Here is a 12,790-nt window from a genome sequence, read left to right on the forward strand (position 1 = left end):
GGGATTGCTGGGTTGTATGGTAGTTCTATTTTTAGTTTTTTGAGGAACTTCCATACTGTTCTCCACAGTGGCTGTATCAATTTACATTCCCATCAACAGTGCAAGAGGGTTCCCTTTTCTCCACACCCTCTCCAGCATTTATTGTTTGTAGATTTTTTGATGATGGCCATTCTGACTGGTGTGAGGTGATATCTCACTGTAGTTTTGATTTGCACTTCTCTAATGATTAATGATGTTGAGTAGTCTTTCATGTGTTTGTTGGCAATCTGTATATCTTCTTTGGAGAAATGTCTATTTAGGTCTTCTGCCCATTTTTGGATTGGGTTGTTTGCTTTCTTGATATTGAGCTGCATGAGTTGTTTGTATGTTTTGGAGATTAATCCTTTGTCAGTTGCTTCATTTGCAAATATTTTCTCCCATTCTGAGGGTTGTCTTTTCGTCTTGTTTATGGTTTCCTTTGCTGTGCAAAATCACAGCATGATCCTTTTTGACCCACCTCCTAGAGAAACGGAAATAAAAACAAAAATAAACAAATGGGACCTAATGAAACTGAAATTAATTTTTAAGCTCAAATTCAAAAAAGCAGATCTTGAGCTTCTCTCTTGTGGATTACTAGAAATGAGTAAGAATTCATATAACTTCTGAAATTTGAAAGCCGAAACCACTTTCACTTTCAAATCATATTACATTTTCACCACAGTTCTGAAGGTATTTCATTTTCTCCCCCCGAGTTTATTGTGCTACCTAAACATCCAAAAGTCACCTTATTTAATCTGATTTCTTGAAGGCTAATGAGAAGGAGATTCATGTTAAGTAAATTACACACTAGAACCAAATTTCTTGAAAACTAGTCGTGTTATCCATCACATGTCTCTTCTTCTACTGCCCCCAAGACTGACAGACACCCTCTTGCCAGACTCGTACTAGGACGGTCCCTACATGGCATTTGCCATTGGCGCCAGTTGTTCTGGGATCACAGAGCAGGGCTGGTCATGGAGACTTGAGCTGCATGAGTTAAAATCACCACCTATGGATAAACACAGGTCTGCACTTTCCTGCCAACTCTTCTACTTTCATAAGCACTGAACTTACCATTCATTTTAGGGGGAAAAATCAGCGATACAGTAGCCAGCACTGTCCTGCACAGAATGTTCCATACAGGGCCAAGCAGATGAGGACTGCTCATATAATGACACTGCGGTCACTTTAAATGCAGCTTGTGTGCTGAATTATTTTTTGGCACATTCCTTTTTCATGAGTGCATGAAATCAGATCCTTATTACTATGGCGGCTAAGAGTTTACTTTTAAATAATGTCTTGCCTCTCATATATCTGAAAGTATTTCAAATGTTATGCACTCATCTTTAGCCTAAAATCAGCTCCATTGTGGGGACAAAGCAGAAGACAGCTGTAGACAGAAAGGGTACCATAGGGTAAAATTTCCTAGCAAACAGCATCACCAAGAAAAGAGTATCTGGAACCCTTCTTTTTGTGTGTAAAGATATTACTGATTAAATTCTGGCATACAGTGGGCACTCATATCATTGTTGAATCAAAGCATTTTGTAAAAGAAATCTGTTATGTGCTTCTGTATTGCTTTATTCATAAACCCTAAATACAGTGCTTTCAAGCCGTGGTCTCAAGAGATTAATGGACTTGGCTGTCGTTACTCAGCTAGTTGGTAATAGTTGAACTAATGCATTGCTCACAGCATGACACTGATGGCTGCGGTCATGATAACGGGAAGTGAAAGTCAGCCTTTCATTTAGTGATGACCATTTCACTTTGAAATTAACAATCCAGATCGTCCACAGAAATTCTTCCCCTGTATAACAGATCAGGCAGTGGCATAAATCTGACCATCAGGAATGGCAACACATTTCCCATTAGTTGTGTCTCCCATAGTAGTTTGGAAACATTTCCCATCTGATGCCCATTAAAACCAAAATTGACCATTAGAACCAAATTTCAGAAAACTAACTTAACTGCTATCCTTCATTATGTATTTAAACTCAACATTATCATTTATGAAACATTTTGCATGTAATTCTGCCTCACCCCTACAATGTTACATTGAGATGATCTGTTTAATTGTCCACATTTTCCCCTGGAGGTAAGTGGTGTGCATGGTGACTGGCACAAGATGATCTCAACAAGGTTTGCTAAGAAAAATTGTCTCCAAATGAATCTTGCCCTTTCTTGAGGTGTATGAACTGCCTTTTTTAGCAAAAGCATAGATTCGTCCCCTCGCTGACATTTGCCACGAACTTCAGTTTGGGTGAGGATCTTGGCTATTTGAACCAAGCCTCCATGGTTTTGATGGATGACATAAAAGTGGGTCCAGCCTCCCTGTCCCAGTCAAGTGCCACAAGGCTACATTCAGACACTTCTCTCCCAACGTGATAGAAGTTGGTTGTGATGTATTTGTTTGTTTCTTACAGTTTAGAACCAAGATTTTCCATGTGTCAAATGCTGAGTCAAACAGCATGGTTCTCCTGATAAGTTTCTTTGAATTAAGAAAACTCTTGACTAATAAGTTTATTTACTTTGCTTTGATATCCCCGCATACAAATAATAAAACAAATAAAACCTAATATGGATTAGGTTTGATCTGGATTAAAATCTATCAGTTTTAGGTATTATTTTGTATTCTCCTATTTTCAACAAATATGTTGGTTCTTTTTCTTAGGAGCCCAAGAAGAGATGACAAGAGTTTTGTTGTTGTTGATGGTGGTGGTTGCTTCTTCCTTTTATCTCTCCATTTATTATCTTTCTTTTCTCCAGACAGGTTAGCTTTGTCCTTCTTAGAAAGTGCACAAAGTAAGTGCTTGAAGTGTTTATTGAACAATAAATAAATAAAGAGAATTAACACTCTAGCTTTTTCACAAGCCACTCAATACTGTTTTTTCTTTCTTAGTAGTGGGAGGGGGTGATATGGAGTGGGATGTCTATTATGGGACTGCACCTCCTTCCCAAGGACGAATAATGCTATTTTCAGCTTGTGCTTCCCTTTATGCAGAAAATGCACACATTACCATGAAAAACAGAAAGCCCAATAACCCTAATGGGTTTATCAAGAACACACAGACTCAAATTCTACCTACCGCACCTTAAAAAAAGAAAGGAGATCGTGTCTCAGATTCTTTGGCTACTCCTCTTCATTTTATTTTAGTAAAACCAATCTTTTCACTTATGTTGCCTTCAGACTTCCTGTTTTGAAGTGAATATAGATATAGGCCTAGAAATATGGCAGATGTTGCTATGAACTGGAATAGAATAGTGATGCATAGGTATTTCCTACACTCTTGTCCTACGCAATCCTACTGAAGTATGGTTCACTTCTCAACAACAGAATGGATTTTTTTTCGAGTTCAGAACTAAGGCTCCCAATTTCTACTCAACCTCCACGTTTCTGACTTCACACTGAGTCCCCACTTTAGAACACAGCACCTCCTAACAGGCTCAGAACGCTGTCTCTGGAAATAACAGATGTGTTCTCTAGAACTGCATGGAACTTTTCTAGAATTATTCACGGGGCTGTGGCTGGGGACTTCCCCACGCACAGCATCTGACCCACATTTCCAGGTTCTTATCAGTTTGTGTCAGAGAGAAAAGGGCACTGAGATAAGTGGGGCGGAAGGCAAGGCTCTCTGGGTAATAAGTCAGAGTCACCTCTATCTTGACACAGGTAAATAGAGCTGCTGGGGACCTCTCGATCCCAGGCTCACCCCTCAAGGCAGCGTTTTAACATGGAATGACTAGCAAGTTTCATTCTATTCTTTTCCACCAACTACCACCATCAGCAGCCTTCCATCTCCCTATTTGTCCTGTTGCCCATTTTAGGAATGCATTGGCAACTTTATATGCCTTCAGTTCTGTTTGGGATTTTGTTATTCCTTATTCATTCTGAAGAGCAAGATTTCACCATTTACTTCAACCATTATTCCTGTAAACTTTCTATACTATTACATCATTAGGCCAAATCTTCATCTTTCTGAGAGCCATGAGACCTTAGGAAACTGTATTTATTTACATTCAGAGGCCCTGTACGTATAAGTTTGCCTCTAACTCAGCTTATAGAATTAAAGGCATTATTTCAACAAAGGGCTGAAAAGCACATACCTGTGACCCCTGCCTGAAAATAACCTGTATTCTACTTGTTTATGCTATAAGTTTATCACTTTCAGACAAATAAATCCTTAAGCACTATGTATGAACCATAGAAAGCTTATTTTAAGCTTATTAAGTTAGGACAATATTGAATAAGCCCTAATTGTAGGACATAATGTAGAATTTCCAAGCTGCTGGGGAAAACAAAATCAAACCATTTGTTTTCCTCAGTCTACTTTTCAGAGTGAGTTTCATAATTTTCAGTCATCCAAATTTTAAAATCCATTACAAACAAACCGTTTCCAGAGACTATCTGGCTTTGCCATTCTGGAAGTGAAATTGCCTTTTAAACCTAAGCAGATGGCTTTAATTTTTGCTGGACTGGTATGAAGAGAATGTCACATTAGACACTGTAAACAATTCAGCTCAAAGTTTTTGTCATTCATATGTGTGTTTCAAAATATATTTTACATTTTCTCTCTTTTAAGTGAATTCCCATCTCCACACCATTAAGAGACTTCAGAAGCAAAATTTTAAAGTGAAAATCAATCCTAGCGTTTCTAAAAATGGGAAGTTCTAGCTTAACTCAAGTGCTCACTTATTGAAAAGCCAATAAACGAATTCCACTAAGTCCAAAAGTGTCCTCTAAAAGATTCCAAAGATAAGAGTATTTCCAACTTTGTTAAGCTGTTCAAACATAAATGGCACTCCCTCCCTCTACCCGCAAGGATCTTTTTATCCGGTTACATCAGGGTAACTTGAGCAGGTGCTACAACTGGAGCCTCTCTTGACCCTTCCCCTACTTATTTCAGCTGCTGAAATAGGGCTGAAATCTGTCAAGGATCTCAAAGGGAGGGAAAAGTTTTGCTCTGTTCAACTTAAGTCAACATTTATTGAGTGCCTCCTGCGTGCAAGACACTAAGGTAGAAATGAGGAGTGTTAAGATTATTAGGTCTTGTTCTTTGCCTTTTGTGCATTTATCATCTATACTTGTGGGGAGGTAAAAGGAGGAAAAAAGAAAGGAGTAAACACAAACTATATCATATTTTTAAAAATATTAGGTGGCAAAAATGGTAAATCAAATGTAATATTAAGAAACACCAGGTTTGTAAAAATTCTGCTCACAATCACATGCAAATAAATTCAGTGCTTGCCCTTCATACTTAATCCAGGCTGATGAGACATGATTAGAAATCAACAAGGGTTTTACTGTGTCTCTGAATTATATATCTTATCTGTTCTTTTATCTCTTTCTGACTGAGATTATTTTCAAGAAAAAAATTCTGAAAGCCGAGAAAGTGAGCACAAGATAGATCATCAAGGAAAATGACACTTTCCCAAACATCAAAAATCAGCATCAAACTTGCACAACAATATGAATGTACTTAATACCACTGGACTGTACATTTAAAAATGGCTAAGATGGTACATTTTATGTTATTTTTACTTTACTAAAATTTTTAAAATTTGAAAAAAAATCAGCATCAAGATCTTTTCTGGGAGAAAAAGGAAAAACAAAGAAAATGCTTTAGAGGGATGAGAATATTTGAAATAGTAGATAAAGTTAAAAACAAAGCAGTGACAGAAAGGGGAAAGAAATAAATTAGGAGTTTGGGATTAAAATACACACATTACTGTATATAAAATAACTAACCAACAAGGACCTATTATATAACACATGGAACCATACTCAGTATCTTGTAATAACCTGTAATGGAAAAGAATCTGAAAGAGAAAAACTAAAAAAACATATATATATATATATATATATATATATATATATATATATATATATATATATGTGTGTGTGTATAACTGAATCACTTTGCTATGCTCTTGAAACTAACACAACATTATAAATTAACTATACTTCAATTAAAAAAAAACAAAACAAAGCAGTGACCTTGCCTTTGCACTTTCTTGTAGATTCGTACATCAGTGACCACACTGTTATTTCCCAAAAGACCCTTCAGCTGGATAAGACATTTCCTGATTGCAGCCATACTTATTGCACTGGATAATGTTTTGGTCATCCTAGTGCCAACTATAAAATACATCTTTGGATTCATAGGTAAGTTTCAGAATGGTTTTTATTTAATCAACTCAAGCTGTCCATAAATGGAGGACAGGGAGCCAGTGATGGGAGGTCAAGCAGCCCAGCCCATCTCAGGCTCACAGAATTCCTAGTAGTCCAGCTGGGCTCCAGCTGGTCACCGTCCCTCCCTCCCAGGTGACACTGGACGTTATACATAGGATCAGAAAATGTTAGTGCTAAAACCTACTTTATAGGTCATCTAGTCTAGCTGCCTTTTCTGACAGACAAGGCAACTGAGCCCCATAGAAGTCAAGTCATATACCTTGGAGTGAACCCAGGATTTGGACCTAGGTCTTAACTCTGCATCAGAAAGAGGAAGGAAGATAGATTTTATCTACAGGATGCCCTCTTAGGTCTGTGAGTATCAGCTGAGCCTTAAAGGATGTCTTTGGAGGAAGAGGAGGTTGACTTTGTAAAGCATATTATTTCCCTTAACTGGGTGGCCTTGTAATATATTTGATTTTCCATTCTGCTGATTTGAGGGTTTACTTACATTTTAAAAACAATATAAAACTTTAAAAACTCAGGTGTAGGCAACTTGAAAAGTTAGAAGTGGATCGGAAGGGTGTGTGATGAGTTCAGCCTTCTTAGTATGTGTTTATATTACTAATTTCCTATAAATTTGTAACATTCAGCCTTTTTGTTGCTTATTTTATGTGATGTATACTTACTAGCCAGCTACGATGTTAGGTGCATTTAAATTTTATTTATAAACATACCTTCTTTGAATAAGCATCCATGAGCTTATAGAGCTTTTCATGCTTTGATTAGGGTCGCTTTAGATTTGGTTTCTTTCAAGTGTATGCCCTTGGGTCTCTGCCCTGCTGAGTCAGACCTGCTGAGTAAGACTTTGACCTGTCTGGTGTCTCTCCTCAGGGGCTTCTTCTGCCACTATGCTGATTTTCATTCTTCCAGCAGTTTTTTATCTTAAACTTGTCAAGAAAGAACCTCTTAGGTCACCCCAAAAGGTCGGGGTAAGTAAGGTTTGCAATGTTTCCCATTATAACTTGCTCTTTGATTACATAGAGTAAACCAGGAAATGCATGCACATGGTTCCAAAAAATGAATTGATGCACAAGAATCAAAAATCAAAGATGGGCTGGAACTCTCTGGTGGAGAGAAAGGGGGCATGGATTTCTGTCACTCAGATGATTCCAGGATTTCTTCTCTTCAAATATTAAATGTCTTGTGCTGAGTCCTTCCTACCTGTCAAATGCTAATGGAGCTTGCCCACAGGTTTCCATATATTCCAGTTTCCACCACCAAGCTATTGCTGCACTATCCACAGGAAATTATGCAGAAAGGAATTAGGCTCCCTAGCAGTGTGATGAAAAAATTTAAACATTTTGGTCATATTCGTTAGGTTTGTAAGGCCAAAAAAAAAAAATGTTGCTTCTGTTTTCCCCTCCTTAGTACCTTGTTGTCCCCTGATGTGGACTAAGAAACAGAACCATTCGTTTTCCAGTTAATCTCTTACAGTATCATTTACAGTCTTATTAACCTGGGGAGTATATATTTCTTTCCCATGATAGTACTACAAAAATATATACTAGAAATAATTGTTTTTCCAGTATTAAATATTATCAATGACTGCTTGATAAAGTCTTATATTAAGGCTTGAGTCTGACTGACTGACCCTGAATTTTGCCTGGGAATCATTCTCCTCTCCAGATGGTTCAGGGACTTTGGTATCAAAAGCTCCCCCCATCATCTTGCCCCATAATTTCCACTCTATGTAGTCCATTCTGCTTGGACTTTTACAGCAGTGTGACCTTGGCAAATTACTTGTCTTTTTATTTTCAGTTTGACCAGATATAAAAGTGAGTAAAATTATCTCCTAGATCCTTTCTAGTGAAATAAAAACTTTAGCTGCTCTTTCCTCATATGTAGAATTAGGAGGTTGATCTGTGTGGTAATATATAAGGCTCCTTCTAGCATTAAAATTATGAAATATTTGTATGTAATTATATGTACATGTATATATATGTGTATATATGTAATTACATACACACACATACACTTCGAAGTTTTTTTCAAGGAATAGGAAACATGCATTATATTAGGCTTTTGTTTTTGTTTGCTTTAAACAATTTAATCATATCATACATACTACTCTTTTATAACCTGACCCTTTTCACCTAAAAGATTGTGAGCACTCCCTAGGTCATTAAATCTTTTTCTATTGCTTGGTTTGTAATGATTACGGGGTATTCCATCATTTTGATGTACCAAATCAATTAACCATTTTTCTATTTTGAACATTTGGGTTAAATCTCTCTACTACTGTATTCACCCTCTTTCCCCAGCTAGGGTTCTAAATTGATTGAACTGCTAGGCATGGACATCTAAGCTATAAGCATAATACAATTCAATATGCAAATCAGATGGCTGCCTTAAGTAAGCAACTTATAAAAGCAAACTGTACTAAGGAAGTATAGTTTCTGTGTTCCCTGACAAGTTCTCTCTGACTTACAGGCTTTAATTTTCCTTGTGGTTGGAATCATCTTTATGATTGGAAGCATGGCACTCATTATAATTGACTGGATTTACAATCCCCCAAATTCCAAGCATCACTAACCCAAGGAAAAATACTATATTTTCCTGTTGGAGACAGTTGCAAATTATGCTCCCAAAGACTTCTGAGTTATCTCGATTGGAATGTTATTCACAGGAAATAACAGGAAGAGTCCAAAGATGTTTACCAGCAATATCACCAGGCACCTGCAGAAGAGGAAGTCATCATTTTCGTCACAAATGGCTGTTTATGTGTTTAAAATCTGTGGTGCACATTTCTACCCAGGTTTTACTAGAGCAGTGTGAGATGATGTATTTTTGCTTCTGCACAAGCAGAATAAGGGTAGCTGCATGATAATACCCTCTTCCCTCTCCTCCCACCTTCTCCCCCCACAAAAGTACCAAATTCCTGTATTCTCAGAACATCAAACAAAAATGCCCTGGTGGCAAAGCTATTACCATTTAATGCCTTCCCTCAATCTTGCACCAAATACTCTGGGTGTATTTAATAACAGAGGCAAAAGGCATGTTTTATGAACTGTCTCTGTACGGTACATGAGACACCAGGCTAGAACATCTTATGGTCAACAATAAAGGAATATTTTGCCCATCCTGTTTGTGACATTGAATTAGTGACTTCTTCATTCAGTAGATCTTTTGTAAATGTTAAAACATCTTACGAAACATAGAGAGGGGCTTTATTTAAATTATAGAGCAACAGCAAAACAATGCTTATAGCTAAACTGCGTGTTCTGGAAGCATTTATCAACGTTATTCCCAATCCTCTTGTCATAGTTTTGTCACTGAACAATGCCCTCCCTCTCGTCTTCCATTCTCATTCAGAATTTTTAGAAGACCACGATTCACGTGGAGCTACACTACCCAGTATTGTTTGATACATTTTTATTTGATAAACATTCAGTGCAGGAAACTGTGATTGCTATATGTTTATGTATATAATCTTATTCTGTAGTCATCAGAATTTTAATGTATGGTACATTTGATTTTTATTTTTTACATGTGTAGTTTTCTCTCTTCACAGTCAAACATTTATCTTATTGGGGGTGGGAGTAGGGAATTAATTTGATGGGCTCAAAAATCCATGTGTATGTATCTGTTTATTGGGGATATTTTAAATTTGAAATCTGAGTTATATAGTTCAGTAATGCTCTTCTTCAATGTTTACAATATTATCGTAATCATCTAGAAGAAAATAAGTTCCCTATTTGCAAATAATTATCAATACTAAGGTTGTTCTTTTAATTTAGCAGGTCTAAAATAGGATTTCATTCACTTTAGCTTGCACAGGTATTTGCTGACATTCATTTGCTATTTAATACAATGTTGAGCCATTTTCTATAAAAATAAAAATGCCAACACTACAAAGAGATGCGAATGATTATTCTTGCTCACTTCTACAACATAGTTTCATGAAATGGATTTAAAATTTAGTATTCATTGCCTAGAATTTTTGGAGTTTGCTCCTTTTTTTTTTTCTCAATCAGTATCAAGCACATTTATTGTATATTTTAGTGCAGCCAAGTATGAAATATAGGTATATATAAGTATGATAAAATTAAATCATATTTCAATAGTTTTTGCTGGAATGTGCCTTAAGTAAATATATATTTGTTTTCTGTATTATTTTCTAGAGTCATAATACTGTAAAATGGTGCACTTTGTTAAGGAAATTGAGCATTACTAGAAACTATCATAACTTCTGACTTACTATTATTGGAAAAAATTTGCCAAGTAGCATTTTTAAGATATATTTCTATTTTCATTCATCTAAAGAGTGTATCAAAATAGAAAGTGAAAAAAGGTAACTTCTGAGTGTTAAAAAAATGTTTGGTCTGAATGTATTTAAATGTAAATAACAAAGATTGATCCAAAAAATTGAAAACTGTAAAATCTGTATATATTTTGAATGCTTTACATGTGAAATGACTGACTTGAAAATATCAACATGTGTAATTATATAAATATTCAAGAGCAATACTACAGTGCCAAATAATAAAGCACCATTTTTTTCTCATGGCCTTTTTCAGGATCATAGATCTCATAGACTGCAGGGCAGACATACATATGGCATCTTGTACTGGTTAATTTAGCCCCATTTATAAACAGATGAAAACTTTATTTTCTTATTTCATTTATAAGATGGTTCAATGTATTGGGAGGCTTTTTTATTACAGAAAGTGTATATTGGTATATAATAAATGAACTTTTCAAATGACTGTGATGTAATTTTCTTTCTATTGTTGAAGGCTGTGAATTATTTATACATGAAAAAACATTTTTAATATAAATATTGTCTCTTTTATTTTGGTATATGTTCCATTTTTATTGTTACTCTTGACATATACATTTATAGCTTTCAAAAATATAGTTGCCGTCTTATTTTGGCAAAATACACAGCTAATTCTAAATCATTCTTATTTTATATCATCCTAGAATGAGTGTGGAAGAAATGACTCTTTATGGTGAATTAGGGAGAATTCATTTGGGATGGAAAAAGAGGGACTAGAAGGAAGATAAGAATAGTAAAATAAAGACATGGAAGATTTGGGAGAAGGGAAAACAACATGGGAGTGATGAGGATTGGGTAGAAATGGACTAGTAGTGGGATTGAGAGGTCATATGCTAAGTTTATGCTTAACTTTCTAAGAAACTTCCAAGTAGGTCTCCAAGGTGGTTCCACTATTTTCATTTTCACCAGTAATACATACAAGTTCCAGCTGCTCCACATCCCTGCCAACATTTGACATTGTCTTTTGTACTGCAGAGCCTTTCAAGTAAGTGTGAAATGTTATCTCATTGTGATTTTCATTTCCATTTCCCTGATGACTAGTGTTGGACACTTTTCATGTATTTAATAGCCATTCATCTATCCTTTTGTAAAGGGTCTGTTCAAATCTCTTGCTTATTTTTAAAATTAAGTTGTTTGTCTTTTTATTGTGTATTTGTCAGAGTTCTTTATGTATTCTGAATACATGTCGTCTGTCAGATTGCAAATATATTTTCCCAGTCTATGGCATGTTTACTCATTTTCCTAAAGGTGTTCTGCAATTCCTCTCTTACTGGGATAAGATTAATTGGAATGGTATTGTCATAATTAATTTTTAGATTTTCAAATTTGGAGGGTAAGAGTCTTCTTTCCTTTCTCTCTCTCTTTTTTTTTTTTTGTTGGTGTATTTTTGCCTTGTAGTTAGCTTTATTTAATGTATGCTAATTTAATTCTTGTTTTATACAGCTTTGATTAAAAATAACTTTTTCTAAGTCACTTTAAATCTTCATTAGGAGGCCCAGAACTATCTAGATAAGCCCAGAACATCAAAAATCCTTTCTGGCTACTTGTAATCAACTTTATTAGTTCTCTCAGACCTTGTTACAGGCACATATAGAGGGAATGAGAAATTATTTCATTTGGTTCTTATTTACCAGTTTGGAAGTTCTGCCATTTTCTCTGCATTTTCCTTCATGTGCAGAACCAGTTTGCATAGCCTTTGCTTCTGTAGCATGCATCTTCATGACTGTCTTTTCCCAATAAAAAAATTTTTACTAATTATTACTGTTGAAGAAACTGACTTTTTTTAAAAGTGTAAAAAAAACTTTACACCGCACACCAAAATGAAAAAATTCAATATGAAATCCAAAACATAACCAGGAGACATTTTAGGAAAAACTATTTGATAGCTGCATGTGAGAGTAAAACACAATGGAAGAAATCACAAAGGCAATGGTGAATACACATAACTACACAACAGTAAAAAATACTTCTGTAGGGGGCCTCGGGAAGATGGCGGAAGAGTAAGACGCGGAGATCACCTTCCTTCCCACAGATACAGTAGAAATACATCTACACGTGGAACTGCTCCTACAGAACACCCACTGAACGCTGGCAGAAAACGTCCGACCTCCAAAAAGGCAAGAAACTCCCCCCGTACTTGGGAAGGGCAAAAGAAAAAAGAAATAACAGAGACAAAAGAATAGGGACGGCACCTGCACCAGTGGGAGGGAGCCGTGAAGGAGGAAAGATTTCCATGCACTAGGAAGCCCCTTCGCAGGCAG

The 12,790-nt window shown here is 36.0% G+C and overlaps 1 protein-coding gene across 6 annotated transcripts in view; it reads left to right on the forward strand.

Moving 5' to 3' along the window:
* Positions 1-10,955, forward strand: part of SLC38A4 (solute carrier family 38 member 4) — a 69,063-nt gene extending 58,108 nt beyond the window's left edge. For 4 of the 6 annotated variants that reach the window (XM_082421731.1, XM_082421733.1, XM_082421732.1 and 1 more), the window contains 3 exons: positions 6,037-6,181; positions 7,082-7,179; positions 8,681-10,955. In XM_082421731.1, the coding sequence (XP_082277857.1) occupies positions 6,037-6,181; positions 7,082-7,179; positions 8,681-8,782 (345 nt within the window). In that variant the 3' untranslated portion in view covers positions 8,783-10,955. Of the gene's footprint in view, positions 1-2,689; positions 5,881-6,036; positions 6,182-7,081; positions 7,180-8,680 lie in introns of those variants that run through there. The other 2 variants (XM_082421734.1, XM_082421735.1) reach the window with 2 other exon arrangements.
* The last annotated feature ends 1,835 nt before the right edge of the window (positions 10,956-12,790 follow it).

The sequence above is a fragment of the Balaenoptera physalus genome, assembly GCF_965194825.1.
Source record: "Balaenoptera physalus genome assembly, chromosome: 13".
NCBI classification, from domain to species: domain Eukaryota; kingdom Metazoa; phylum Chordata; class Mammalia; order Artiodactyla; family Balaenopteridae; genus Balaenoptera; species Balaenoptera physalus.